We start from the raw sequence: 27136 nt of genomic DNA on the forward strand, positions 1-27136 counted from the left end.
GTGAAATAAAGTTCACAGACCACTATCTTGTACCTTCATTTATATTTAAGATACAATTTTTAAAATGTGGCCATCCCCTTTTCTTTCTCGTCCTTGGTGTACCCTGTTTTCCTAGATTTCATCTTCTTTTTCTTTCCTCTGTAACTGATTCAGGAATTCTCCCTTTGGAGGTGACTGTGGGTGGTCCTGAGAGCTGACCCCAGCCCCCTGATCAGTAATTCAGTTTTAACTTCTATTTTGTATTGAAAAAAAATGAGAGAGAGCTGCATATGCTCCCATTTGAGATCATCAGTGGAAAAACTGTGAATTTAGTCTGGCTGCCCTGGGGGGTGTTGGGGCTGCTGGAAAAAAAGAAAATGTAGCCCCTTGGGCCCTTCCAACAAGTGTGGCCACTGTACAACCTGCCTTATTGCTTAGTTTCAGTTCCAATTGAGAAGTTCAAACAAGAGTGGTTCCTATTTTGACGTTTTTCCCCCGATGGAAAGTATTAGACACTAGCTAAGTAGGCCAAAAAGAATGAAAAGCCTGAATAGAAAAGATGGTAGAGGAAGTGAGTCAGTAAGGGAAACTTAATAGGGAAAAGGGAAAGAAAATTTCCAAGTTGATAAGAGAACATAAAAATACCAGGGGCTCCAGGCAACAAAGAATAGCGAATTTTTGGCTAAGGCCATTGCTTCATCTCTCCCATGTTTGCAGGTTTCTGGTCCACCTTGCCTCTCCTCCTGACTATTGCAGTTGCCCTTCTTCTTCCACACACCACTCTCTTACCCTCCTTCCAACACATAGCTCCCCTATACAGAAGGCTTCAGTGGCCACCTGCTAATTCTTCAATAAAGCACAAATTCCTCGCTTAGTAAATCAGTGCTGGCCACGACCTAGATCTCCCTGTCTGACCTTATCCCTCACTCCTGTTTTTCATGTTCCCTTTTCTCCAGCCATTCAAGACTATTAACTTTGCCCCCAAGCATACCTTCTGGCTTTCACATCTCACCTTGTCACTTAGGCCCAGAAAAGAATGGTCATCTTTGCCAGTTGAAATTCTATGGTAACTCTGAGCCCCAACTGCTTCACGAAGCTCTCCTGATCGCCACAGCCTAGAACAAGCCCTCCTTTCTCTAGACTCCTGAACCGTGTTTTATCTTTCCTAATGCCTCTTCTTATTTATTTATGCATGCTTTATTTTCCCTGTAAGACTGTAAGCCCCTTGCCGGACAAAAGACACAGCTCTTCCTCCTTACTTCCTCCACAATGGCTAGCATATCAGATTCCTTATAGTACCCGAGTAAAGAAATCTATCGGAGGAATGACAGAGAGAAATCGCATTAGGGTCAAGTAGTCTAACACAAATTTCACATTTTTATGCCTGATTTTATAGACCCTTCAGCATAGGAAAAAAAATAGATATATGAGTATTTGTTTTTAAATGGAGACTGTTCAGTACCTGGAGCTGTGAAATTTAGTCATTTGGTTCAACAGAACAGAACTTCCCCACTCGGTGGATGTCCATGAGTATCAGCACTGCTGTCTAGTGCCCGAAGCAGTCTCACCATGGGAAGAAGGACCGAAGGAGTGCTGGGCCTTCTCAGGTCCTTTCTGTAGGTTTTCTCTCTTCAAAATGCAATTCCTTCCCTAAGAAATGATATATATCGAATAGCTCTTTAGATGCTTTGAACAGTCGACCAAACATTACAAATATTCTACTAGTGATGCATGTGGGGAGAAGTGTTATGTTTTTCTCCCACCTAGCTTTTCTGTGTGAACTAAATCCAGACGTATCTGGATTTTCATAATTCAAAGCAAATATCTACGCCAACATTTTGAGAACATGGAGCTGCCAAGCGAAACCCAACAGCATATTCCTTGGTGACACTCCGTCAGTTGAAGCTGGGTACACACAGAGGGAGCGGCTACCTAAAGCTGAGCTCGTATGCAAATGCGAACACTCCTCAATTCCAATTACATTGTGTACATTGAACCCTTCTTCAGAGGCTGTGGAATTTTCAGGAAAAATATAGCCGAGCTTGACCTTCGGTACCTTGCCTCATTATTTTTTTGTCATTTCCAGCTACTAGTCTCTCCAAAGAAAACAACTTTCCTGTTTCTTTTAGTTTTGTGTGTGCCCTGAGCTTTATTCCCAATTGCTGCTACAAAAAAACTGAAATGGTTCCAAGCACCACTATTGTTTTTCTTTTTTTTCTCTGTAACTAATATTTAAAGATCAAAGATAACTCTGGTACTTTTATGTTGTAGAGTGTATATAAGACCAAATTTTCCCTAAAGGTACTTGCTGTCCAGGATTTTTTTTTTCTTTTCTTTTCTTTTCTTTTCTTTTCTTTTCTTTTCTTTCTTTCTTTCTTTCTTTCTTTCTTTCTTTCATTTCTTCCTTTCTTTTTTCTTTCTTTCTTTTCTCTTTCTTTCTTTCTTTCTTTCTTTCTGTTTCTTAGCTCTCTTTTCTAGAAGTCATCTGAATGGTAGCTTTTGGATTTCACAGGGTCACTGGCAGTAGCATGGAGGAAGGACTGGAGTGGGGCCACATGAAAAGCAGGGAGATGAGTTAGGAGGTTTTTAAAAAAATATTTCATTAAGGTATTTTAAAACAAACCGAAAAAAGCCCCTCCCTTAACTTTCCACCAAAACCGTATTGTGATGACTAGTGACCTTGGGAAATGTTTTAATTTAGGCACTTTCTAAAGTTTCCTTCTAATGCTAAAGCTGAAAAATAATCTTCCCATCAAAAGACTTTTATTATTATGACAATTCCCATGTAAATTTTTAATGCATTTATTTTAAGGGCCTATTATGATAGTTCTTATACAATGTTTTTATAGTTTTATTCATTATTTTAATTGGGAAAATGTTTCATATGATCAGCCTTTGATTTGTTCTTTTAAAAAATTATAGATGATATGAAGGAAAATAGTGATTTGTATATTATATAAATGTTCTACCTAAAATGTCTATTCTAAGTAATTGTATAGAACGCTGTTTATTTTCTTTAAAACATATATCCTAAAAAAGCAGTAATTATTATGTTGTTTGGATACTTGTTCAGTTAAACTGATTTTCTTCGGTGCATTTAGGAAGTAGGAGTGGAAATAGAAAATATTTGATGATCATGAAAGAAATCTAAATATTACTACAAGTGGCAATACTGTGTGAATAAATATGAATGTGACTCAGGAGACTCATTTGGTAAACGTTACAATAAATAAGTGGCTAGCAAAAAATAGAACAAAGACATTTTCTTCTACATTCAAATTGTCGAAGGTAGTTCTAATACGATATATGTGATCTCATAAAGAGAGTCTATTGAATGAATTGCATCCTCGAATTGCTGTTTTGCTCTTTATCAAGAGAAAAAAAGAAAGAATGGCAATTTAGGGTCAAAAATAATGCCACAAATGAAATTTTGCTTTAATTACTGTCTAGCCATAAGAAGGAATAAACTGTCAGCCAAGACCAATGTTCTTTGATCTCACGTTTCAACCTTCTTGTCCTCCAGATGAATGAAATGGTCTTTTCTCAAATGTTCAACAGGCCTTTTACCATTTGATAGGACAATTATTTTTAAGAAGGTTTAAAATGTGATCTGGAAAACCACATTGACTCTCTGTGGCATATTTGCTATTCTTAGCCTGGTTGAATAAGCTGGAAGTGGGTGAATAATGCAGGTTAGAAAGAAAACAGATGCTAAATATTACAAATAGGAAGGTTTTCCAGCAATGAGACTTTCATTTTAGGACTAGATTTTTGTTGGCACTTTTGGCATTATGACGATTATTGTTTTTCTCTCCAGCTGTTACACATCTGTATTGAAGGTTGGGGCAATTGGCGCTGGTCAGAGCCCTTCAGTGTGGACCACGCAGGGACGTTTATTAGAACTATTCAGTACAAGGGTCGGACTGCTTCCCTCGTCATCAAGGTTCGGCAACTCAGTGGGGTGCAAAAACAGGTGAGTTCCGTGTGTTCGTGACCCAGACAGCTCTTAATTATTTCACGCACTTAAAGAATGAAAGTAATTAATAACGAAAAAACCCACAGCGGTATGCCTGCGTGTGCTTGCTACTACCCTGCACGTGAGAACTTCATACATGCTTGTCGATGATCCTGAGGATGATGATGGCTTCAAACCCTTTGTCCCACATCTTTTACAAGAGCTGCTAACGAGCAGTAAAATTTACTGATTTTACTTTCACCTCTTCTCCCTGTCACCACCTACCTTCTGGTAGAGGTGCTAATGAGCTGTGAAATAGCCAAAGGCCTTTATTAAGAAGGAAAAGAAGCACCGGGTGTTGGGGACTCTGGATAATCCAACAGTGGATAACCAGGAGTTGGTTCTCAAACATGTAAGAATAATCTTCGAGAAAGTGTTGTGATACCTCCCATGACAGAGTGGGCCTGGGTCTCCAGCAAGCTTTCTTTTCCTAGGAGTTAATATTAACTGCAGTAAAAATTCACTACAGTCTAACTCTTGGCATATAAAACCTCAGCTCTCAGCACATATTTTTACGTATTTTATAAAACTTCCTCTTGGCTGTTTTTGAAGTTCTAAGACTGCAAAGGGGAAAAAAGTATCTGACACTTTTTTTGTGTTCTTAAGATGTGAAAATGTGGTTTTTAAAAGATGTTTTTCAAGCATGGCGCATATGACAAGAGTAGAAAGAAAAAAAGGAAGTATTAAAATCTGAAAACTGGCTTCACTGCACACATCATAACTGGATTTGTCATAAGAGTTTTAATGTATACATCTGCATCTGGATTGTAACAGGCTATCCAGAGCTTGTGTGAATGGAGGACATGATAGAAACAGCCCTCAGTCCCTGGAAAAGGAAAAGGGGAGCTTTTCTTATCAAGCGACATGGGCTAGTCCATTGCCATGTGCCAGGGGGTAGACAGGAAGCAAGTGGTGAGGTGAACAGTAGGACCTGTACCATATACGTTCTTGGTCTGCACCTAATCAGGGAGCTGGTCTTCATGTTCTCATTATCGTGGGCAACAGAGGTGGAAAGAATATAGCAGAAGAATCTTCCCAGTGAACTGACTGTTCCTCAAGTATTGATTGATTGCGTACAGTGAAACAGAGTGAAATGAAAGGCACTAACTATGTGATATAATTTTTGCTCTTAAATTGCAAATTTATGTAAACCCAACAGTGTGTACAACTGACAGTAAGTATGAAGGGAATTTAGAGGTTTCACTAAGAAGATATGACTCGAGTTGGGCTTTGGAAAACAGAATTTGGATTAAGAGAGGACATTCCAAGTAGGCAGTGTAACATAAAGATAGGAATATGGGACAAATGGGTCTTACTGGGACTCATGATGGGGCCAGCCTAGCTGAGCGTGAGCTTTGAGCTACAAAGTCATAAGGACAAGACGTGTCACTGACTTTCATCTGCCCTCAGAACTGTCTTCCTTGGATATGCTCTCAGTAACTATCTGCCCAATTAATACATTCTGATTTTCTGGTTCTGTCACTCATGGTCTTTCAAGAATGCCTTATCCACCTTGCCATTCACCAGCAGTCCTGGGAAGTGGTCATTCAGCATCCATTTGCATAATCCAGATGATAAGACGCTCATTTCCTCACCTGGCAGCCCTTTCCATAATTGGTTACTTCCAGCTCTAAATGAAGCTCTTTCCTAATTTTGAGCCCAAATCTCTCACCATTCAGCCAGTTTTTACCACTCATCAGAACTTGTGAGATGTACACAACAACTTATGGTGAGGACTAAGTTATCTCTTCTCTGTATTACAGTCCTTCAAAAACACAAGGGAAGCTGGGATGTTTCCCCTTAGCTTCCTTTTCCTTAGGCCAGTGATTCTCAAACTCGCATGTACATCAGTATCACCTAGAGGGCTTGTTAAAACATAGATTGCTGGGCCCCACCCTCCGAGTTCCAGATTCAGCAGGTCTTGGGTGTAACATGATAATTCTCAGGTGATACTGATGCTGCTGGTCCAGGGGTCACACTTTGACCACCATGGCTCTGGTCCAAACTTTCCCAATTCATTCAGCTCTTTTGTATATGGTTGCTAGAACAGTTACCAATTAATGGAATGGCAGGGTCACTCCATGGAGAAATGGTTCTCATGGTATATCATTGGTTGTTAAGATCATAGCCACTCTGGCTGTGTATTTCCTTGCTAGCTGTGTGAACTTCAGGCTATTTAACCTCTTTGTGAATCAATTTCCTGATCTGTGAAATGGGGATAGTAATACTGCCTTTGCACAAAGTTAGTGTGAGAATTAAATGAATTTGTATATGTGAAGTGCTTAACAATAGTGCCTGGCCCACTGTCATAACTCAATCCATAGTTACAATAATGAAATATTCCCAAGCATGCAGGACATTGGTTGGACTTTGTCATGTTACAGTAGTGTCTTCTTCTGGGGCGCCTGGGTGGCTTAGTCGGTTAAGCCTCTGACTTTGGCTCAGGTCATGATCTCAGATCCTGCCTGGGATGGACCCTGCCTCCAGCCCCACGCTCAGCGGGAAATCTGCCTCCCCTCTCCCTCCCCCCTCTGCCCCTCCTCTCATTGGTGTGTGCATGCTCTCTCTCTTCTCTCAACTAAATAAATAAAATCCTTAAAAAAAGGGGCGCTTGGGTGGCGCAGTCGTTAAGCATCTGCCTTCGGCTCAGCGTGATCCCGGCGTTATGGGATCGAGCCCCACATCAGGCTCCTCCGCTATGAGCCTGCTTCTTCCTCTCCCACTCCCCCTGCTTGTGTTTCCTCTCTCGCTGGCTGTCTCTCTCTCTGTCAAATAAATAAATAAAATCTTTAAAAAAAAATCCTTAAAAAAAAAAAAAAGATAGTGCCTCCTTCTTGCATAGATATTATGTGTCTTCACGGAATAATATGAAGTTTCAGGGATAAATTAATATATACGGTGTTCCTGGTCAGATACCACACATTGCAACAGTATGCCGTAAATCAGAAAGGTTGGCCATGAAAAGTACCTTTTTAAAAAATTCTCACAAAATGTTACTTACCTTTTTTTTTTCCCTGACTATAAGAGATTTCCTAGCCCTATCTTAGGCAAGTTTCTTAACCTTTCTGTGCGTCATATTCCTTTTGCAAAAGAAAGGACCCAGTAAATATTAGTTCACTGTTGTTGTTTTTATGTTCACTATTTTAAAATATTTCTGAAAACACAGAGAAGTCTCAAGTAGAAAAGAAAATTACCCATATTTCTGCCACCCAAAGATAAATACTGTTACTACTTCAGTGTATCTTTTCTACTCTTTTTTTCTATGCAGATACTTTTTAACCAACTTGAGATCTGGTTATAATTAGTTTTTCAACTTGTTTTTTTCACTTAACATTATATGATGCTTATCTTCTCATGTTATCTACAATTCCTGAACTATCTTCTTAATGGTTGCATAATAATTTGCCATATGGTATGTTGAAACACATTTAGACATCCCCTCGTTGCTGCACTTTTAGATAATTTCCAATTTGTTGCCATAATAAATCCTTAAATAAATATCTGTGTATGTACATATGTATGTCCAAATGTCTGTGTCTGTCCTTAAAATAATTTGCTATAAAATTTAATTACCTGAGCAAAGGATGTGAATGTTTTTGTGGTACTTGATACATCTTCCCAGACTGAAAAGATGTACTTTATTCTTTAACCAAAATTCATTGTTTTGTGTCGCCAGATTCTTGTTAGGGCTACATTAAATCCTTTAAATAACTGAACATATAGATTTATCGCAACCATCTACTGACTCTCTGAGTTTTTCAAACTATTAGCATTTCTTAAAAATCTTAACGTAAAGTGGGATTCAAATCAGACTAACAAAAAATTTTCCATACATTAGAAATTCAAGGAATCCTTTGAATCATTCTGTTAATGTCAAATATATAGATTTTAAGGCATCTGGTGACAAATCTCATTTCAGGATTTCCAAATGTTATTTGCACCATTGGATGTTTGGTAATTATTTTCTGCAGGGACTCCCTCTCACACTTTTCTCTGCTTGTATCCTATTAAATAAATGATCTTATTAAAAAAAAAAAAAGGATGTAGCCAGACAGAAAAGGACTTTGCAGAAAACAATACTGGAAGCATAAGCCACCCTCCCATTGCATTTAGCTTTTTGAAAGAAGTGCCATCTTCTCCCACGGGAACTGGCAAAGTCCATTTTCCATTCCCACTGTCATGGAAAACACACACATACACACACGAAATTTATACTTTGTGTTTTAGCATTTATAATCATAGCCGAATGAGATTGGGCTCGAAATTAGGGCCATTTTAAACACTTAGCAGAATAGTGAAAAGTGGGACACAGAAACAGCAATCCGTTTAAACCTAGGAGGAAGCAAATGGAAAATGGTTTATACTGAACCCAGGTCATACTGAAAGATTCAGCAGACCACCAACTTCAGAACAACTGTGCATATATCAAAGTTGTGAAAAACCTTCCTAGTCTTTCAGTTGGGTTTAATGTTTTATTGTCAGGGTAGATTAACTAAAATTCAGATTAGCTCCTGTTAAAGTACATCAGAGACACAGGATTTCCTCAATTAGCCAGGTTGGGAAGGAAGATAGGAATCAAGGTTTCAGAAGATTCTGCTTCGTGGATTCCTGCCTCTCTCACATCTTGGCTTCTTTCCTTCTACCCCACCTGGGCCAGGAAATTTGCAATAAACCACAGCTGCCTAATTTCCAAGCCCCATTTGGGGAGGTGAGTGTGTGCAGCTCCCTGATGTACCTTAACTACATTAACACGCCCCTGGGTACTGGAGAATTGGCTAATGCACTCCTGAACAATGAGGCTTGGTTACCTGTACCCTGCCTTTCTTATGCCCCTGTCATTTCCCCAACTGAATGAAAACTGACCACATACAAAATTTCTCAGGAACTTTGTACATTACACAGTTACCCATGTACACACATTGACGTCCACGTTTCCCATCCTCTCACTGAGGAAAGCTTTACCACTCTAAAAACGTAAATGTACATATGTACGTATGTATATATATTTGTATCTTTATACATACACTTTTAATCAGGGCTAAGATATCATTTTCCAGTGCATCTGGTGCTCTGGAGTTATTCTTTAATATCACTATTCTTCTTGGCACTGATCTAATAAGAGTTCTGAAACCTGCTAAGTAAAATCATATGTGGAAATCTTCAATACACATCTTTGTGGCTTTGGGGAAAGAGGAGAATTAGTGTGAAACCTGGAAATATGTATTAAAGAGAAACCCTACATTTAAAAAAATTAAGTAGCTGTCTTCAACTGATAAATTAATCTTGAAATTCTAACCATAATTTTCAAAATAAAGGCATTGTAAGTGTTGCCACTTTGAAGAAAAGCAGACATGGCTCTCACTGAACCCTGCGTGGGAGCAGCTATGAAGAACACCGTTCCTAGGAGTAGCCATTTTGGTTTTTCCTTCATCCAAGTAGCCTTCTCTCCCTGGCCACTTTTAAGGGTTTTCTTTTTATCAAATTTGAAAGCCTATTTAACAGGCTTTATAGTTGAAAATGAAACTATAAAAACCCACCAAGAGGATCTTTGTCTTTAGACAAAGTGAGTCCCAGATGGTTGCAGAGATTCTGTGGTTTCTGTGAGAGACAGCAAAATTCTCTCCTAAATCTCATGGGGCCCAAAGGTTCTGAGGCAAGAGCAGCATGCATACATTGCCAGGCCTGGGCACATCAAGAGGAAGAACAGAATTAAATACTGCCTCAGAGCTTTCACATGTTTATTTAAAGTTAGACAATGCTAAGGCCTCATAAGACTTAACCACGAGTGCCTAGTAACCCCTAGCATATGCTAAAGAAAAGCTTGCCTGCTAACTCAGGACTCACGGTTCAGTTGACTTCTGTGTTTGTTATTGAGAAAACATTGTTTTAAAAGATTATAATGGCCAGAGTGCCTACAAGTAATGTATCAATTAAGCACAGCTTGGTTTTTACAGATATGCTCCTTCTAAAGAAAAATCAAAGGAATAGATAGTTAGAAAATAAATGTTTAAGAAAATGCTAAACTTCACTGTTCAACTAATGTATTGAAACAGCAATGACATTTAATTTTTGGTCTATCAATGTAGCGGGTTTGTTTTGGGTAAATAATAGTTCATTCATGAATAATCTTATTTGTGTGTATAAATGATGGTTTATTTAGAGTGATGTTTACAGAGTCCTCTTAACCACATATGAAAATGTATCCATTAAGGTGATTTCAGTTTGAGGTAACAAAATAGGCTTTTAGTCTTCATAGTAAGCTAATGAGACAGATACTATTATTGGTCCTATTTTACATTTATTATCTCATAAGAAGGAATAAAGCAGGTCAGGTGTTGGTTAATTAAGCTACTCGTTGCTGTATCTGTTTCTCTGCTATCCTCTTGGATTTGCCTTTTTTGTCTCAAGGTGGCTACAAAAGCTAGCCATATATATATATATATATATATATATATATATATATATATATGTGTGTGTGTGTGTATATATATATATATATGTGTGTGTGTGTATATATATATGTGTGTGTGTATATATATATATATATACATATATTCTCACCACATCCACTGTGACAGACGAGAAGCAGAGCTTTCTCTTTTCAAATTGTCTCCCTTATTAAGGAGTAAGATCTTTTGCAGAGCCTTTTAGCAGTCTTCCCTTTTCATATTACTAGCCAAAAGTGCCCCGTGTTCACCCCTAAAGTAATCATTGGCAAAAGGAGAATTGGAATTACAAGGGTTAGTTTGTGCCAATTATGACACAGACTCTGGGGGCCATGGAGGTGTTCACCTTCCCTGAGTACTTGGCTGCTTTTTGAGACCTAAACCAAATCAGGGTTATTAATAACCAGGGAAAAGGAGGGACCACCTCTTTGGAATGGAACCAGTGGCATCTGCTGCATTTACATTATGTTGGGCACTCTTTATTCTCTTTTTATAGTTTCTATATTTTCTCAATTAGTAGGTATTAATTTTACGAAAGACAGATCTTCAGAGTGATTATCAACACAGTCTGGGTAACATCGGTCAAGTTATCCAACATCTCCGTGCCTCTGTTTTTCTCCTTGTTAAGATGAGTACTAGTACACCTATTTTATATGGTTGCTGTGAGAATGAAAGAGTTAATTTGTAAAAATGCTTTGTAATAGGATGTGTGCGTGTGTGTGTGTACTCATACGTATGCGTGTGCGTGTACATACATATGTATGCAGAGAAAGGGAGGGAAAGATTTATTTTAAATTGGCTCACACAGTTGTAGAGGCTGAAATAACCCAGAAGAGCTGACATGTAGTTCCAGCCTGAAAGCAAGCAGGTTAAAGACCCAAGAAGAGCTGATGTTTTTTAGTCCATGTCCAAAGGCCAGGAAAGACCAATGTCTCAGTTCAGTCAGGCAGGAGGAGTCCCCTCTCACACAAGCTCTTGTTCTATTCTGGTCTTCAGTTGACAGGACGAGGCCCATCCATTAGGGAGGGCATTCTGCTTTACTCAGTTTACCAATTCAGTCGTTAACCTCATCGAGAAGCACCTTCACAGACATATCCAGAATAATGCTTAGCCAAGTATCTGCAGCCCATGGCCCATTCAAATTGACACATAAAATTAACCATCAGATGTTTAATTCATATTAAACTACATATATATGTAGTTTATATGTAAACTTCAAGTAAAGTACATATATATGGGAGGGGCGTGTGATTATTATTTTTATAATCTGGAAAAAAATATTGCAAATAAGAAAATCCAGTGTGTGAAAGTCCTATGTTTTCCAGTCATGGTGAATATTCATATTACAGAAGGATTCACTGCATAGGAATAAGTTTTGTATTATCTTTTCAATTTCAACCAATTTAAGAGAGATTTCTTAATGCCTACTGTGAACTGTACTCTTAGCTGGATGAAAAATTGGGTGATCCATGAGTTTTTGGATCATTCTGTGTATTTTACAAAGCCACATGCTTCTACTCTATGGGAAAACCTGAATAAAATAAACTGTAATTAGGCATCTGACTGAAAAGTTGTTGGTATTATCAGTTCATAAAGTGATCTCTTATTGCATAAGACTGCAAGAAACCCTTGGAAACCAGCCTTGGAAATAGATAAATCCCCAGTTGGCCTCTCAGCCACCAGAGCTGAAGTCTTGTACTCTGTCCCTGTCCTTTGTGACTGCCAAATCCTGTGGCACCACTGACTGCCACCTCCTGGGAGGTCTCTTCTCTCAGGGCTTCAGCTTCCCCTGGCTTCCCTCCACTCTCCCTTGCCTCTTCTTCTCGGGCCCCTTCTCCGTCTCTTTGCCCCTGAGTCTGCCCCTATGCTGTTGGTCAGTTGCTGGCTTAAGCCTCCACATCTTTTCCAGGTCAACTGTTTTCCATCTGTGCACATTGCAAGGCTTTCGTTCCCTGAGTCCTCTATCACCAGCCCCACCTCACTCCCCAGTACATGCCCAGTATTTCGAGCTGGCTGCGGGCCTGTCCTTTGCCGTAAACTCAACGTGACCAAAGCAAAATCCCTTTCTCCTCCCAAGCCTTTCTTCCTGTGTGCTCTAAATAAGCTCACGGCTTCATGTTCTTTCCGTCAAAACCAACATAGGTAATTCTGTCTGAACAATTAACATGTTACCAGTTCAGGAAAGCTGAATGGATGAAACTTTATTTATTTATTTATTTATTTATTTATTTATTTATTTATCTTTTAGATTATCATCTGTGGAAGACAGATCATCTGTAGTTACTTGTCTCAAAGCATAGAACTAAAAGTCGTTCAGCATTACATTGGTCAAGATGGACAGGCTGTGATTCGAGAACATTTTGACTGCCTCACAGCCAAACGGAAATTGCCTTCATACATACTAGAAAACAGCGAACTGACAGAGTTGTGTGTGAAGGCCAAAGGAGATGAAGATTGGTCAAGAGACGTATGCTTGGAATCTAAGTCCCCTGAGTACAGCCTTGTCATTCAGGTATGAGAAGTAGGACAATCTGGAATAGAGCAGTTTTAAAATTAAAACTTTCTCATTATGCTCTTATATTCAGTGCAGCACTTTATTTAAAAACTGACCTGCACAGAAGAGGGAGATCTGAAATAAGATGAAAAGACTTTGAATATTGCTTCTCAAACAGTTTCCTCCCATCCCACAACAACACAGCTGTTGTATCAGTTCCAGTAGCTTTTAGAGCCAAGACGCTACCCCTTTCAGGTGGAGGCAAGTTATAGCCTGAGAAAGATCCTGATGCACCAGGGCTTGGGGTGGGGGTGCAGGGGCGGGGTGGGGGGCTGGTATCCTGCCCACTGGAGAATCTTTGCAACGGTCTGTTCCTTTTTTATCTCCTCCTCATGCTCCACCATCATCAGTTTCCTTGCCGTGAAGGACAAATCCTCCCTGCCATTCGCACCCCCAGTCCTGGCTCAGTCTCTCCTCATACCAATGCCTTTGTCTCTAAGAAGGCATTGACCTCATGGACTCACTGCACATTCACCTTATGCCATAATGAAGTCTGGTTTCGCTTATTCTCTGTTTTTAATGGCTTTTTTCTATAACTTTAAACTGTTTAATCCTCCCAACTGACGTTCTATCTGTGCCTCATTTTGATTAATTAGTAAGCTGCTCAGTATTTAATAGAAGCCTCTTCTACCTCATGCACAGGTGCCGTCTTCAAACAGTTCCATTTTTTATGTCTGGTGCACAGTTTTGACATTAGAACCCAACTCTCAAGTGCAGCAGCGAATGGTGAGTGCTTTCCAACCCAAAAATATGGTATATGACTCTGACCTTTCCTGTTCTGAAATAAATTAAGGTCAGAGTGACCCAGGGAAGAGATTTATTACAAGTTTGTTTCAGCATCAAACAGCTGGAATACTGCAACAAAGCAAATATGAAAGTTGTTCTGTCCTTTTATTTTTATAGATTGTGTTCAGCCCTCTTTTTATCATGAGGAGTCATCTTCCAGACCCCATTATCATACATTTGGAGAAAAGGAGTCTGGGATTGAGTGAAACACAAATTATTCCAGGAAAAGGACAGGAAAAACCACTGCAAAACATAGAACCTGACCTTGTGCATCACCTAACATTTCAAGCAAGGTACTGGAAAAGTCCTTACGTTTTCCTAAGAGAGATTCAGTAGAAAAGCAACCTTGTACTATTGAAGGGGAAGAAGGAGGATAGAATTTTTTGTATAATTCCTTATCTTATGAGAATGATATTTAAAAATTGCCCTGCCTAGTGTTCTCTTATCCTCTTCAATGTTTTTGGATAAAATTCAGCCTCTTTCATTAAACTTAGATATAAACAAGAAGGATTGGGAAACTTAATTGACACATAATTTCTCTAGTAGAAAAAGAGATGAATAGAGCTCTCACCCAAGCATGTGGGGGGCGGGGACAGGGAGAAGGGGCCCACCCAGATCATCCAAAAACTGTGTCACCAATCCCTAAATCACCAAACATTGACTCAGTGTCACAAAAGGTATTGGTCTATAATACATCTATAGTTCAATTTTTTTTTTCAATAAATTTTAGACCACTTTAGAAATCTGATACTTACTCCTATTTTTTCTTTTCCATTTCCTAGAGAAGAAGATGATCCTTCCCACTGTGCTGTTCCCATCTCAACCTCCCTCATTAAGCAAATAGCCACTAAGATACACCCTGGAGGCACAATTAATCAGATCCTTGATGAATTCTATGGGCCAGAAAAGTCCCTTCAACCCATGTGGCCCTATAATAAAAAGGATTCTGACAGGTAATGTTATCCAGCAATTTTTTTCTACAAACATTTCTCAACATTAATAAATAAATGACCATTAACCAAAATGTTAGATACCATAAAAGGGTTTTTAAAGATTTATTTATTTATTTATCAGAGAGAGAGAGTAAGAGAGGGCAAGTGAGGGGACAGGCATACAGAAAGGGAGAGAATTTCAAGCAGACTCCCCGCTGAGCATGGAGTCTGACCCAGGGCTCGATCCTAAGACTCTGAGATCTGAGCCGTAATCAAGAGTTGCTACTTAACTAACTGAGCCACCCAAGCACCCCAAAAGGTGTTTTAAAAAGAAGATATTTGCATGTATCTATCAGATTCTGACCTTTTATCGTCTGGGTAGATGTATTTTATGGACTGCTGTACTCATAATCTAGAACGTAATTGCATGAGAAGTTTCTCCTGAATGCACATTCGGCATTGGGTGATTCTGGTGTGAAGAGGTGTCATACAAGAGCGTCGTGTGTCTGGAATCCTTAAACATATTTCATGAATGCTGAAGTCATTGTATTTCATTGAGTCTCTTGGATGTGGTATTTGGAACAGGAATGAACAGCTGAGTCAGTGGGATAGCCCAATGCGAGTAAAGCTGTCAGTCTGGAAGCCATATGTTAGAACCTTGTTGATAGAGCTTCTACCCTGGGCCCTGCTTATCAATCAATCCAAGTGGGACCTCTGGCTGTTTGAAGGAGAGAAGATTGTTCTACAGGTTCCTGCTGGCAAAATTATTATCCCTCCTAATTTTCAGGTACTATAACTTTTTTTTTAGCTAATATGAATTCTTTTCTTTCAACAACTAGCCTTTATTCTGAGGTCACATTTATATTCCTAACAGAATCAGTTGTAGAAAACTGTCCTCTTAAATGCATATGTAAGGGGTATGGAATGTTCTTTGATATTCAGAGACATTTCAGATGGCTTTTTGTTCCCCCATCAGCAGTATTCATGCTTGAGTTATCATTGAATTTGATAACTTGTACTAGTTACATTTTCATTTTCATTGTGTACAGGATATTTGACAAGCATTAGGATTGGCCTGCTCAGGGTATGTTAAGGATATAGAGCCATATTCTGTGCTAACCCACTCCCTAGATAGACTTGTGGTTCTTACAGAAATTCTCAGAGATCTGCAAGGTGGGTAAAATTGAGGATTTCTGAGCAACTATTTTTTCAGGGTCCCTTTTCCCTTATAAGTGGACCTGGATGTCCCTAATTATGGATGTCCACCCAATTGTTGGTAATAACAATATGGAGTCATTACTGGCATGGGGGGGAACCCTAATGTAAAACAGAATTTCACAGCAAGACTATGTTCCATCACAAGAGAATTTTCTTGATAAGGCGAACCCATTTCAAGAAAGCACATAAATCTGTAAGAAAAGAGAATGCAGGGAACTCCTAGATAAAATGTTTTCCTGGTGGGGTACAATTGGAGAGTCCTCTTTTTGAGCTCTAGTTCATGAACATCTTTATTCAATTGCATTTTTCCTGCGTGTTTTTTTTTTTAAATAGATGATGTTACCTTATGGAATTGGAATGTTGACCTACATGTACCTAAGGTTGCATATTATTCTTTAGTCAAATGAAATGAAACCCTCCATTTTAAGTCTTTGTTATTTATAGGGGAGCCACAGTTTGGGTTGGGTTTTTTTTCCCCCTTCCATAAATATGAATTCCATTGTGAATTAAAACATTGAACTAAAATAAAATGTATGTTACCATTACAAAAACAAAAACAAAACTCATAAAGGGATTTGGTGGCCTAAGTAGACCTATTATATAATATAAAAAAATTTCCTGTGAATTGAAGTAAAACTATCAAAGTTAAGAAAAATACTTTATAATTGAGGCATTATTTTTCCAGGAGGCTTTTCAAATTGGAATATACTGGGCAAATACAAACACTGTGCACAAGTCAGTAGCAATTAAACTGGTCCATAACCTGACATCTCCAAAGTGGAAAGATGGAGGTAATGGCGAAGTTGTGTCATTGGACGAAGAAGGGTTTGTGGATGCTGAAATAAGGCTCGGTGCTTTCCCAGGACATCAAAAGGTAGGATCAAAGTCTGCGTGGCGCAGGGGGAATAGCATGCCATCCCCTCAACCTGTTTAAAATGAGTCTACCGGGGGGGAGGAGTTAAGATGGCGGAGGAGTAGGGGACCCCTTTTTCAGCCGGTCCCCTGAGTCGAGCTGAATAGGTACCAGACCAGCCTAAATAACCACGGAATCAGCCTGAGACGCAGGATGATGCATCTGGATCTCTACAAATGAACATCTCCAGCGCTGAGTATTGAGGTACCAAGAGGGGAGCTGTAAACCGTGCACGGATATCGGAAGATAAACGGAAGGGGGAGGGAGCCGCCGTGTTTGGGCGCCGGGAAGCGGCAGCCACCTGCACGGGGGAGCGGGAAGACACACAGAGGGTACCCGCGAGAGAGCGGACTGAGACCGGTGAGCCGTGAACGCGCGCGCCACCAGGCATCTCCCGGAACACCGGAATCCCGGTGTGCTCACGGGATCCAGACTGAGACGGGGAACTCCCGGAGCGCGCGCGGGGCGGCTGGCGGCTGGCGGGCCACCTGCACGGGGGAGCGGGCGGACTCGCGGTCGGCACCCGCGAAACAGCAGACTGAGACCCTGAACCGGGTGCGCGCGCCACCAGGCTTCTCACGAAACTCCGGTGTGCTCACCGGGCATAGACTGAGACCGGGAGACCCGGGAGCGCGCGGGGGCGGCCGGTGGCTGGCGGCATTAGAAACACAAAGGACAGAGACGGGGCGGCCGGTGGCTGGCGGCATTAGAAACACAAAGGACAGAGACGCGCCGGCCCTGGAAGTGAGGGCAGGGTCGCCGAGTTGGTGCGCACATCCCGGGACGCCGCAGGGTTGAGCAGCACCAACAGTAACAGAGTTAAAGTGGCCAGAACATCAGTGGAGAACGGGCCGCAATCCCTCTGTTCTGCGACAATGCAGCCTCTGCTGCTCTGACCCTCAGAAGAGGCATAGCCGGCCGCCAGGGAAAGCCGCCAGAGAACAAAAGCCTGGAAATACCGGCTCAGAGAGTGCCCATCCCCATCCTCCCTCGCAGGGGCACGGAGACTCTACCCAAACAGGGTTGCCTGAGTATCGGCGCGGCAGGCCCCTCCCCCAGAACACAGAAGGCAGGCTGAAAAATCAAGAAGCCCACAACCCAGGCGCCTGGGTGGCGCAGTCATTGAGCGCCTGCCTTCAGCTTAGGGCGTGATCCCAGCGTTCCGGAAAGGAGTCCCTCATCGGGCTCCTCCGCTGGGAGCCTGCTTCTTCCTCTCCCACTCCCCTGCTTCTGTTTCGTTCTTGCTGTCTGTCTCCCTCTCTCAGATAAGTAAATAAATAAAATCTTTAAAGAAGAAGCCCACATCTCTAAGATCCCTATAAAACAAGGGGCACGGCCTGGGACCCAGTCAATAATTTTGGGCTCTGGAAACCCCGCAACCTCTCTTCATCAGAATGACAAGAAGGAGAAGCCCCCCCCAGCAAAGAAAGGACAGTGAGTCAGGGGCCTCTGCCACAGAAGTAACGGATATGGATGTAACCAAATTATCAGAAATGGAATTCAGAGTAACAATGGTCAAGATAATGAGTAGACTTGAAAAAAGTATTCAGGAAAATATTACTGAGAATATACAATCCCTAAGGGAGGAAATGAGAGCGAATTTGACAGAAATTAAAAATTCTATGAGCCAAATGCAGGCAAAACTAGAGGCTCTGACGGCCAGGGTCACGGAAGCGGAGGAAAGGGTTAGCGAATTGGAGGATGGGTTAATAGAGGAAAAATTAAAAATAGAAGATGGTCTTAAAAAAATCCACGCCCACGAATGTTGGCTACGGGAGATTACTGACTCAACGAAACGATCCAATGTTAGAATCATCGGCATCCCCGAGGGGGTGGAGAAAAACAGAGGTCTAGAAGAGATATTTGAACAAATTGTAGCTGAAAACTTCCCTAATCTAGCAAGGGAAACAAAAATTCGTGTCCAAGAGGCAGAGAGGACCCCTCCCAAGCTCAACCATGACAGACCTACACCACGTCACGTCATAGTGCAACTCGCAAATATGAGATCCAAGGATACAGTATTGAAAGCGGCCAGGGCAAAGAAATTTCTCACGTACCAAGGCAAAGGCATCAGAATTACATCAGACCTGTCTACACAGACCTGGAATGAGAGAAAGGGTTGGGGGAGCATTTTTAAAGCTCTTTCAGAGAAAAACATGCAGCCAAGGATCCTTTATCCAGCAAGGCTGTCATTCAGAATTGATGGAGAAATAAAGACATTTCAGAATCGACAGTCACTAGCCAATTTCGTAACCACGAAACCAGCCCTACAGGAGGTATTACGGGGGGTTCTATAAAAGTAAAAAGGCCCCAAGAGTGATACAAAACAGAAAGTCACAGCCAATACAAACAAAGACTTTACTGACAACATGGCAGAATTAAAAGCATATCTCTCAGTACTCAGCCTGAACATTAATGGTTTAAATTCTGGTTTCAAACGCCACAGGGTTGCAGATTGGATAAAAAGAAATGACCCATCCATTTGCTGTCTACAAGAGACTCATTTCGAACCCAAAGATGCATTCAGACTGAGAGTAAGGGGATGGAGTACCATCTTTCACGCAAATGGACCTCAAAAGAAAGCTGGGGTAGCAATTCTCATATCAGATAAATTGGATTTTAAACTACAGACTATAGTTAGAGATGCAGAAGGGCACTATATTATTCTTAAAGGAAGTATTCAACAAGTGGATATGACAATTATAAATATATATGCCCCCAACAGGGGAGCAGCAAGATACACAAGGCAACTCTTAACCAGAATAAAGAGACATATAGATAAAAATACATTAATAGTAGGGGACCTCAACACTCCACTCTCAGAAATAGACAGAACACCCTGGCAAAAACTAAGCAAAGAATCAAAGGCTTTGAATGCCATACTCGACGAGTTGGACCTCTTAGATATATATAGAACACTACACCCCAGAACCAAAGAATACTCATTCTATTCTAATGCCCATGGAACATTTTCAAGAATAGACCATGTCCTGGGACACAAAACAGGTCTCAGCCGATACCAAAAGATTGAAATTATCCCCTGCATATTCTCAGACCACAACGCTCTGAAATTGGAACTCAACCACAAGGAAAAATTTGGAAGAAACTCAAACACTTGGAGACTAAGAACCATCCTGCTCAGGAATGACTCGATAAACCAGGAAATCAAAAATCAAATTAAACAATTTATGGAGACCAATGAGAATGAAAATACAACAGTCCAAAACCTATGGGATACTGCAAAGGCAGTCCTAAGGGGGAAATACATAGCCATCCAAGCCTCACTCAAAAGAATAGAAAAATCTAAAATGCAGTTTTTATATTCTCACCTCAAGAAGCTGGAACAGCAACAGAGGGACAGGCCTAATCCACGCACAAGGAAGCAGTTGACCAAAATTAAAGCTGAAATCAATCAAGCAGAAACCAGAAGTACAGTAGAGCAGATCAACAGGACTAGAAGCTGGTTCTTGGAGAGAATCAATAAAATTGACAGACCACTGGCAAGACTTATCCAAAAGAAAAGAGAAAGGACCCAGATTATTAAAATTATGAATGAAAAAGGAGAGGTCACGACGAACACCATTGAAATTGGAAGGATTATTAGAAATTTTTATCAACAGCTATATGCCAATAAACTAAGCAATCTGGAAGAGATGGAATCCTTCCTGGAAACCTATAAACTACCAAGATTGAAACCGGAAGAAATTGATTTCTTAAACAGGCCAATTAATTATGAAGAAATTGAGTCAGTGATAAACAACCTTCCAAATAACAAAACTCCAGGCCCGGACGGTTTTCCTGGGGAATTGTACCAAACATTCAAAGAAGAAATAATACCTATTCTCCTAAAGCTTTTTCAAAAAATAGAAACAGAAGGAAAGCTACCAAACTCATTCTATGAGGCCAATATTACATTGATCCCCAAACCAGGCAAAGACCCCCTCAAAAAGGAGAATTACAGACCGATTTCCCTAATGAATATGGACGCCAAAATCCTCAACAAGATACTTGCTAATAGAATCCAACAGTTCATTAAAAGGATTATCCACCACGATCAAGTGGGATTCATACCTGGGATGCAAGCGTGGTTCAATATTCGCAAATCAATCAGCGTGATACATCATATCAACAAGAAAAGACTCAAGAACCATATGATCCTCTCAATCGATGCCGAAAAAGCATTTGACAAAATACAGCATCCTTTCCTGATTAAAACCCTTCAGAGTGTAGGAATAGAAGGTACATTTCTCAATCTCATAAAAGCCATCTATGAAAAGCCTACTGCAAATATTATTCTCAATGGGGAAAAGCTGGAAGCCTTTCCCTTAAGATCAGGAACACGACAAGGATGCCCACTCTCGCCACTATTATTCAACATAGTACTAGAAGTCCTTGCAACAGCAATCAGACAACAAAAAGGGATCAAAGGTATTCAAATCGGCAAAGAAGAAGTCAAAATGTCTCTCTTCGCAGACGACATGATACTCTATATGGAAAACCCAAAAGAAGCCACTCCCAAACTATTAGAAGTTATAGAGCAATTCAGTAACGTGGCGGGATACAAAATCAATGCTCAGAAATCAGTTGCATTTCTGTACACGAATAACGAGAACGAAGAAAGAGAAATCAGGGAATCCATCCCATTTACAATAGCACCAAAAACCATACGTTACCTTGGAATTAACTTAACCAGAGATGTAAAGGACCTTTATTCTAGAAACTATAAATCACTCTTAAAAGACATTGAGGAAGACATAAAAAGATGGAAAGATATTCCATGCTCATGGATCGGAAGAATTAACATAGTTAAAATGTCCATGCTACCCAGAGCAATCTACACTTTCAATGCTATCCCGATCAAAATACCGAGAACGTTTTTCAAAGAACTGGAACAAATAGTCCTTAAATTTGTATGGAACCAGAAAAGACCCCGAATCTCCAAGGAACTGTTGAAAAGGAAAAACAAAGCTGGGGGCATCACAATGCCGGATTTCGAGCTGTACTACAAAGCTGTGATCACAAAGACAGCATGGTACTGGCACAAAAACAGACACATAGACCAATGGAACAGAATAGAGAGCCCAGAAATGGACCCTCAGCTCTTTGGGCAACTAATATTTGATAAAGCAGGAAAAACCATCCGGTGGGAAAAAGACAGTCTCTTCAATAAATGGTGCTGGGAAAATTGGACAGCTACGTGCAAAAGAATGAAACTTGACCACTATCTCACACCATACACAAAAATAAACTCCAAATGGATGAAAGACCTCGATGTGAGACAGGAATCCATCAAAATTCTAGAGGAGAACATAGGCAGCAACCTCTACGACATCAGCCTAAGCAACCTTTTTCATGACACATCCCCAAAGGCAAAAGAAACAAAAGATAAAATGAATTTATGGGACTTCATCAAGATTAAAAGTTTCTGCACATCCAAGGAAACAGTCAGAAAAACTAAGAGGCAGCCCACGGAATGGGAGAATATATTTGCAAATGACACTACAGATAAAGGACTGGTATCCAAGATCTACAAAGAACTTCTCAAACTCAATACACGAGAAACAAATAAACAAATCAAAAAATGGGCAGAAGATATGAACAGACACTTTTCCAATGAAGACATACAAATGGCTAACAGACACATGAAAAAATGTTCAAAATCATTAGCCATCAAGGAAATTCAAATCAAAACCACACTGAGATACCACCTTACGCCAGTTAGAATGGCAAAAATAGACAAGGCAAGAAACAACAATTGTTGGAGAGGATGTGGAGAAAGGGGATCCCTCCTACATTGTTGGTGGGAATGCAAGTTGGTACAGCCACTCTGGAAAACCGTGTGGAGGTCCCTTAAAAAGTTAAAAATTGAGCTACCCTATGATCCAGCCATTGCACTACTGGGTGTTTACCCCAAAGATACAGACGTAGTGAAGAGAAGGGCCATATGCACCCCAATGTTCATAGCAGCAATGTCCACAATAGCTAAATCGTGGAAGGAGCCGAGATGCCCTTCAACAGATGACTGGATTAAGAAGTTGTGGTCCATATATACAATGGAATATTACTCAGCAATCAGAAAGAATGAGTTCTCAACATTTGCTACAACATGGACGGCACTGGAGGAGATAATGCTTAGTGAAATAAGTCAAGCAGAGAAAGACAACTATCATATGATTTCTCTCATCTATGGAACATAAGAACTAGAATGATCAGTAGGGGAAGAAAGGGATAAAGAAAGGGGGGGTAATCAGAAGGGGGAATGAAACATGAGAGACTATGGACTATGAGAAACAAACTGAGGGCTACAGAGGGGAGGGGGGTGGGGGAATGGGATAGACCGGTGATGGGTAGTAAGGAGGGCACATATTGCATGGTGCACTGGGTGTTATACACAACTAATGAATCATCGAGCCTTACATCGAAAACCGGGGATGTACTGTATGGTGACTAACATAATATAATAAAAAATCATTATTAATAAAAAAAAAAAAAAAAAAAAAAAAAAAAAAAAAAAAAAAAAAAATAAAATGAGTCTACCCTTTTCTTTTCAGTCCCTTTTCGATATTACATGCTCTAGACAATTTATAACAGTGAAACACGTGATTTCTTAGACCTCTCTGTTTCACAGGGTTTTTTTTTTCCTTTACCAGTGATAAAAGCCATGTCACGTAATTTATCCAATAACCTCTCTATTTCAGAACACTCAGCAGTCACTTGATTGATCGTATGTAGGGGGCAAATGAACTTACTCCGAAATATCCACAATGTACTTGGCCGCCTTTCCTTAGAGCAGGAAGTAGAGTTGCTAACGTTCTGAGCGCTGAGTGAAAGGACAGGCCTCCCATAGCAAAGGTTATATTCCTGGAAAGGGCATCCTGAGCGACATCAACTCTGATCTTCCCATAGAACCTAAGGTTATGAGGGAGTTCTATTCCTGAACAGAGAACTGGTACCGCGATGACACGAATACAGAAAACCTACTTCATCAGTTATTTAACTGTATACAAACGGTGTGATTTTCAGTATCAATCTTTTCTAAAGTCTATGAAAAGCAATTAAGTTGAGTAATATAGTAACAAATCACATTAACCTGCGTGTACGACAGCAAAATATCATAGTGTCCCGTGTGGAGGTCTCAGGCTGTACTTCATGGTATCTTCGTTATCTTAGCCCTCCCAAATTAGAAGGGCTGCTTCATCAGGGTAGCACGATTCCGAATGAGCTTTCTCTGGGGAGAAGTGAGATTTTGACAGGCGTCTTTGAAGAGCTTCTTTAAAAATAAGTTAGTGTCATTTGGTGACTTTTTAAAAATAAATTTCTCTGATACAAAGAAGTTGGTTTCTCTTCAGTACTCAAGGCTGGTATCCATTTCCTCAGAGTTGTCTGGGCAACACATGTTTGTGCGCTGCCGGCCAAAAGGCTCTAACGTGGTGTAAATGGCAAAGAGCTGTAAGCATGAGTCACCCAAAGCTGAAGACTTGTAAGTTGAGATCAACCATCAAAACCTGGAAAAAAATGTCACAATACACAGTCCAACACCCATCACCTCCAGCACCTCACAAAGTGGCCACAGCAAGTGCTGAATAAATGTGAATGAATGAATGGGCTGTTGGAAAATATATTATTATATATATTTATATCTCCTTATTCTTTCCTAGTGATTCTCGAACTTTTGAGTCCCAGGACCCCTTTACCCTCTCAAAAATCATTGCAAACCTCCAAAACCCTTTTGTTTATGTGGGTTTTAGCTATTGATGGCCATCAAACTAGAAATGAATGAAAAAACTTTAGAATGCAAGAATACACAAACACATTCTGTTAGCCGTGACAGCGATGATATCATAGGTCATATAACCTCTGGAAAACTCCACTGTACACTCATTAGAGAATTAAAGTGGAAAAGGCAATAGCATCTTGGTATTTTTATGAAAATAGTTCTGACCTTTGGACCCCCTAAAAGGATCTCGAAGACCCCACACACTCACTCGGGGGTCCCAGGCCACACATTGAGAACTGCTGTCCTGCCATTACCACTTACTAAGTGGCAATTTTTAGGCAGCTAATACCTTCTCTGAGCACCTGTCCCTCATAAAGCGTGGTAAGGGAATGAGAGGATATGTGGAGGTTAAGAGCAGTACCACAGAATCAGACTGCATGGTTTCTAATCCGAACTAGACCATCCCTGTCTTTATGACCATGGGCAAGTTACTTAACCTCTTTGAGCCTCATTTCCCTCTTCTTTAAAATGGGGATAGTAATAGCTGCCCCATGTGGGTTTTGTAAGGATTCTGTGCGTTAACACGCTTCAATCCTTACAACAAGCAGCACACAAGAAAGCAATATATGAGGGCCAGTCCTTGTTTTCTTACCAACATCACTGTTAAAGTCCTCAGAACGCCTGGAGGCCCCCACAAGGCCTTTGGCAAGGTGGCTACTGTGATGAGCATGAGGCAGGGGGAGCGATGCTTAACTGAAATCTTCATGTTGAAAAGATGAGTGACATCTGTTTATGTAAAAATGTTTATAAATAAAATATTTTGTGAGGGAATCGGTGAAGTAACTGGTTCACTAGAATGCCTTGTTGTAAATAGTGGCCCCTTTTAGCGGCGGGGACATTTTTGAGACTGAGAGGGGACTCCAGTAAATACTCTGGAACAAAAGGTAAAATTGGTACTGTCCTGAGCCAACCAATAGATAAAATGACCTTTTAAAAATAAGAAATTTGTATACGCCTTAGAATATATTTTTTTGCCTTATGATATTTTAAAAATTATTCCTTCCTCATTGCCTTGCAGCTGTGTCAGTTTTGCATTTCCTCCATGGTACAGCAGGGCATACAAATTATTCAGATTGAAGACAAGACTGTAATCATCAATAATATGCCGTATCAGATATTCTACAAACCGCAGTTATCTGTCTCCAAACCCCACTCTGGAAAGGAGGTAAGCAGTTCATGACGTGATCGATTTGTCTTCAGTTTTGATACATTAGCAATAAGTAAGATGAATTTTTTAGCCTAGAAAAAAGAAAAAACTAACACCGAATATAGGTAAAAAGAAATTTATTTTTTGTTGAATCGAAACCATGGATGTCCTGGTGAGCGCTTCCCAGGTGATTATGAGCAGAAAGCCTACAAAAGCAGCAGCTCCTGACACGCGGCCGGACTAGCGCCGCCTGTACCCCAGCTGCTCCGAGGCTGCAGCCCACGCTTCAGCACACCCACTAACCCAGAGCCCCCCCAGCGGGGAAGTGGGCCTGAGCACTGGCTCCTGGGTCTCGTGGAAAAGAACATCTGCCTCCCAGGCTGTGCAGCCAAGAGGAGCCCTGTGGTCAGAAGGCTCGGCCCCGACGGAGCCAGGGATTGGGAGCACTGCGTTCTCTGCCCACGAGGAGAGTAACTGTGAAAATGTACCAGCTCATTTATGTGGACATCTCACTGGCAGAATATGCACAAAATGAATCCAAGAAGGGCTTTTGATTCACTTCTTTATACAATTAAAATGAACACTTCTATTTTGAGAGAGTAAGGAGATCTTTTAAAAGGACTTAAACACATAATATGCTAAGTGGTCTGCTATTGTTTTATGCTATTGAAAGTATCTCATAGGAACATATTTTCTTTCTTTACCTCTGTCTGCATTTGTTTTTATCCCTTTCAGCTCCTAAAAATTACATCAGAACAGTAAAATAGGATGAAAGTCTTACTCTTCTAAGCTTACAGTGCATTATGGTATTTACAAAAATGTCAGAGTAATAGAATTTCATCTGGGTTCATCGAAGTATTGATAGAATAACTATGTGACCAGAAGTACCCAGTTGGGAAATAGAGATCAACAACGTTCACATTTTAGGTGAGGATTTGGCAAGAGAATCAGCATGTGTGCGGATAATTCTCCTGCACCTCCCCACCCTAGGGCTTCCTGGGACATTGGGTCAGGGCTTTCCATGCTGACATTTGCTCGTCTGAAAACAGGCATAATTTCACATTCCTTGCAGGTTTTTGGTGGCGATGAAATAAGATAATATGAATAAAAAGCCCAGGCACTCAGGAAATGGTAGTAGCCAGCAGCAGCCACAACACCAGCATGGCAATGAACTCCTGATTTGCCTCAGCTTCCTGGAGACAAGGGGAAGGCCCACGTTCTTCCAGGCCGCTGAGGAGTGTCCCCTTTTCAATCCTACCCTGCTTCAGGCAGGTGTGGGAACTTTTTTAAAAACATGATAATCCTTAGCCTCTCAGGGAGACCGTGTGGGACAGTAGGAAAACCACCAAACAGGAAGTAGGAAGCCTGA

General features: G+C 40.7%; 1 protein-coding gene across 18 annotated transcripts in view; it reads left to right on the forward strand.

The window, feature by feature from the left end:
- Positions 1-27136, forward strand: part of VPS13B (vacuolar protein sorting 13 homolog B) — a 765680-nt gene that overhangs the window by 693618 nt on the left and 44926 nt on the right. For all 18 annotated transcript variants that reach the window (XM_044382679.3, XM_048212588.2, XM_048212589.2 and 15 more), the window contains 8 exons: positions 3797-3952; positions 12689-12952; positions 13637-13720; positions 13898-14073; positions 14563-14733; positions 15298-15499; positions 16616-16804; positions 25639-25785. In XM_044382679.3, coding sequence (XP_044238614.2) covers positions 3797-3952; positions 12689-12952; positions 13637-13720; positions 13898-14073; positions 14563-14733; positions 15298-15499; positions 16616-16804; positions 25639-25785 — 1389 coding nt within the window. The remainder of the gene's footprint in view (positions 1-3796; positions 3953-12688; positions 12953-13636; positions 13721-13897; positions 14074-14562; positions 14734-15297; positions 15500-16615; positions 16805-25638; positions 25786-27136) is intronic.

Source organism: Ursus arctos, unplaced genomic scaffold (assembly GCF_023065955.2).
Source record: "Ursus arctos isolate Adak ecotype North America unplaced genomic scaffold, UrsArc2.0 scaffold_6, whole genome shotgun sequence".
NCBI lineage: Eukaryota > Metazoa > Chordata > Mammalia > Carnivora > Ursidae > Ursus > Ursus arctos.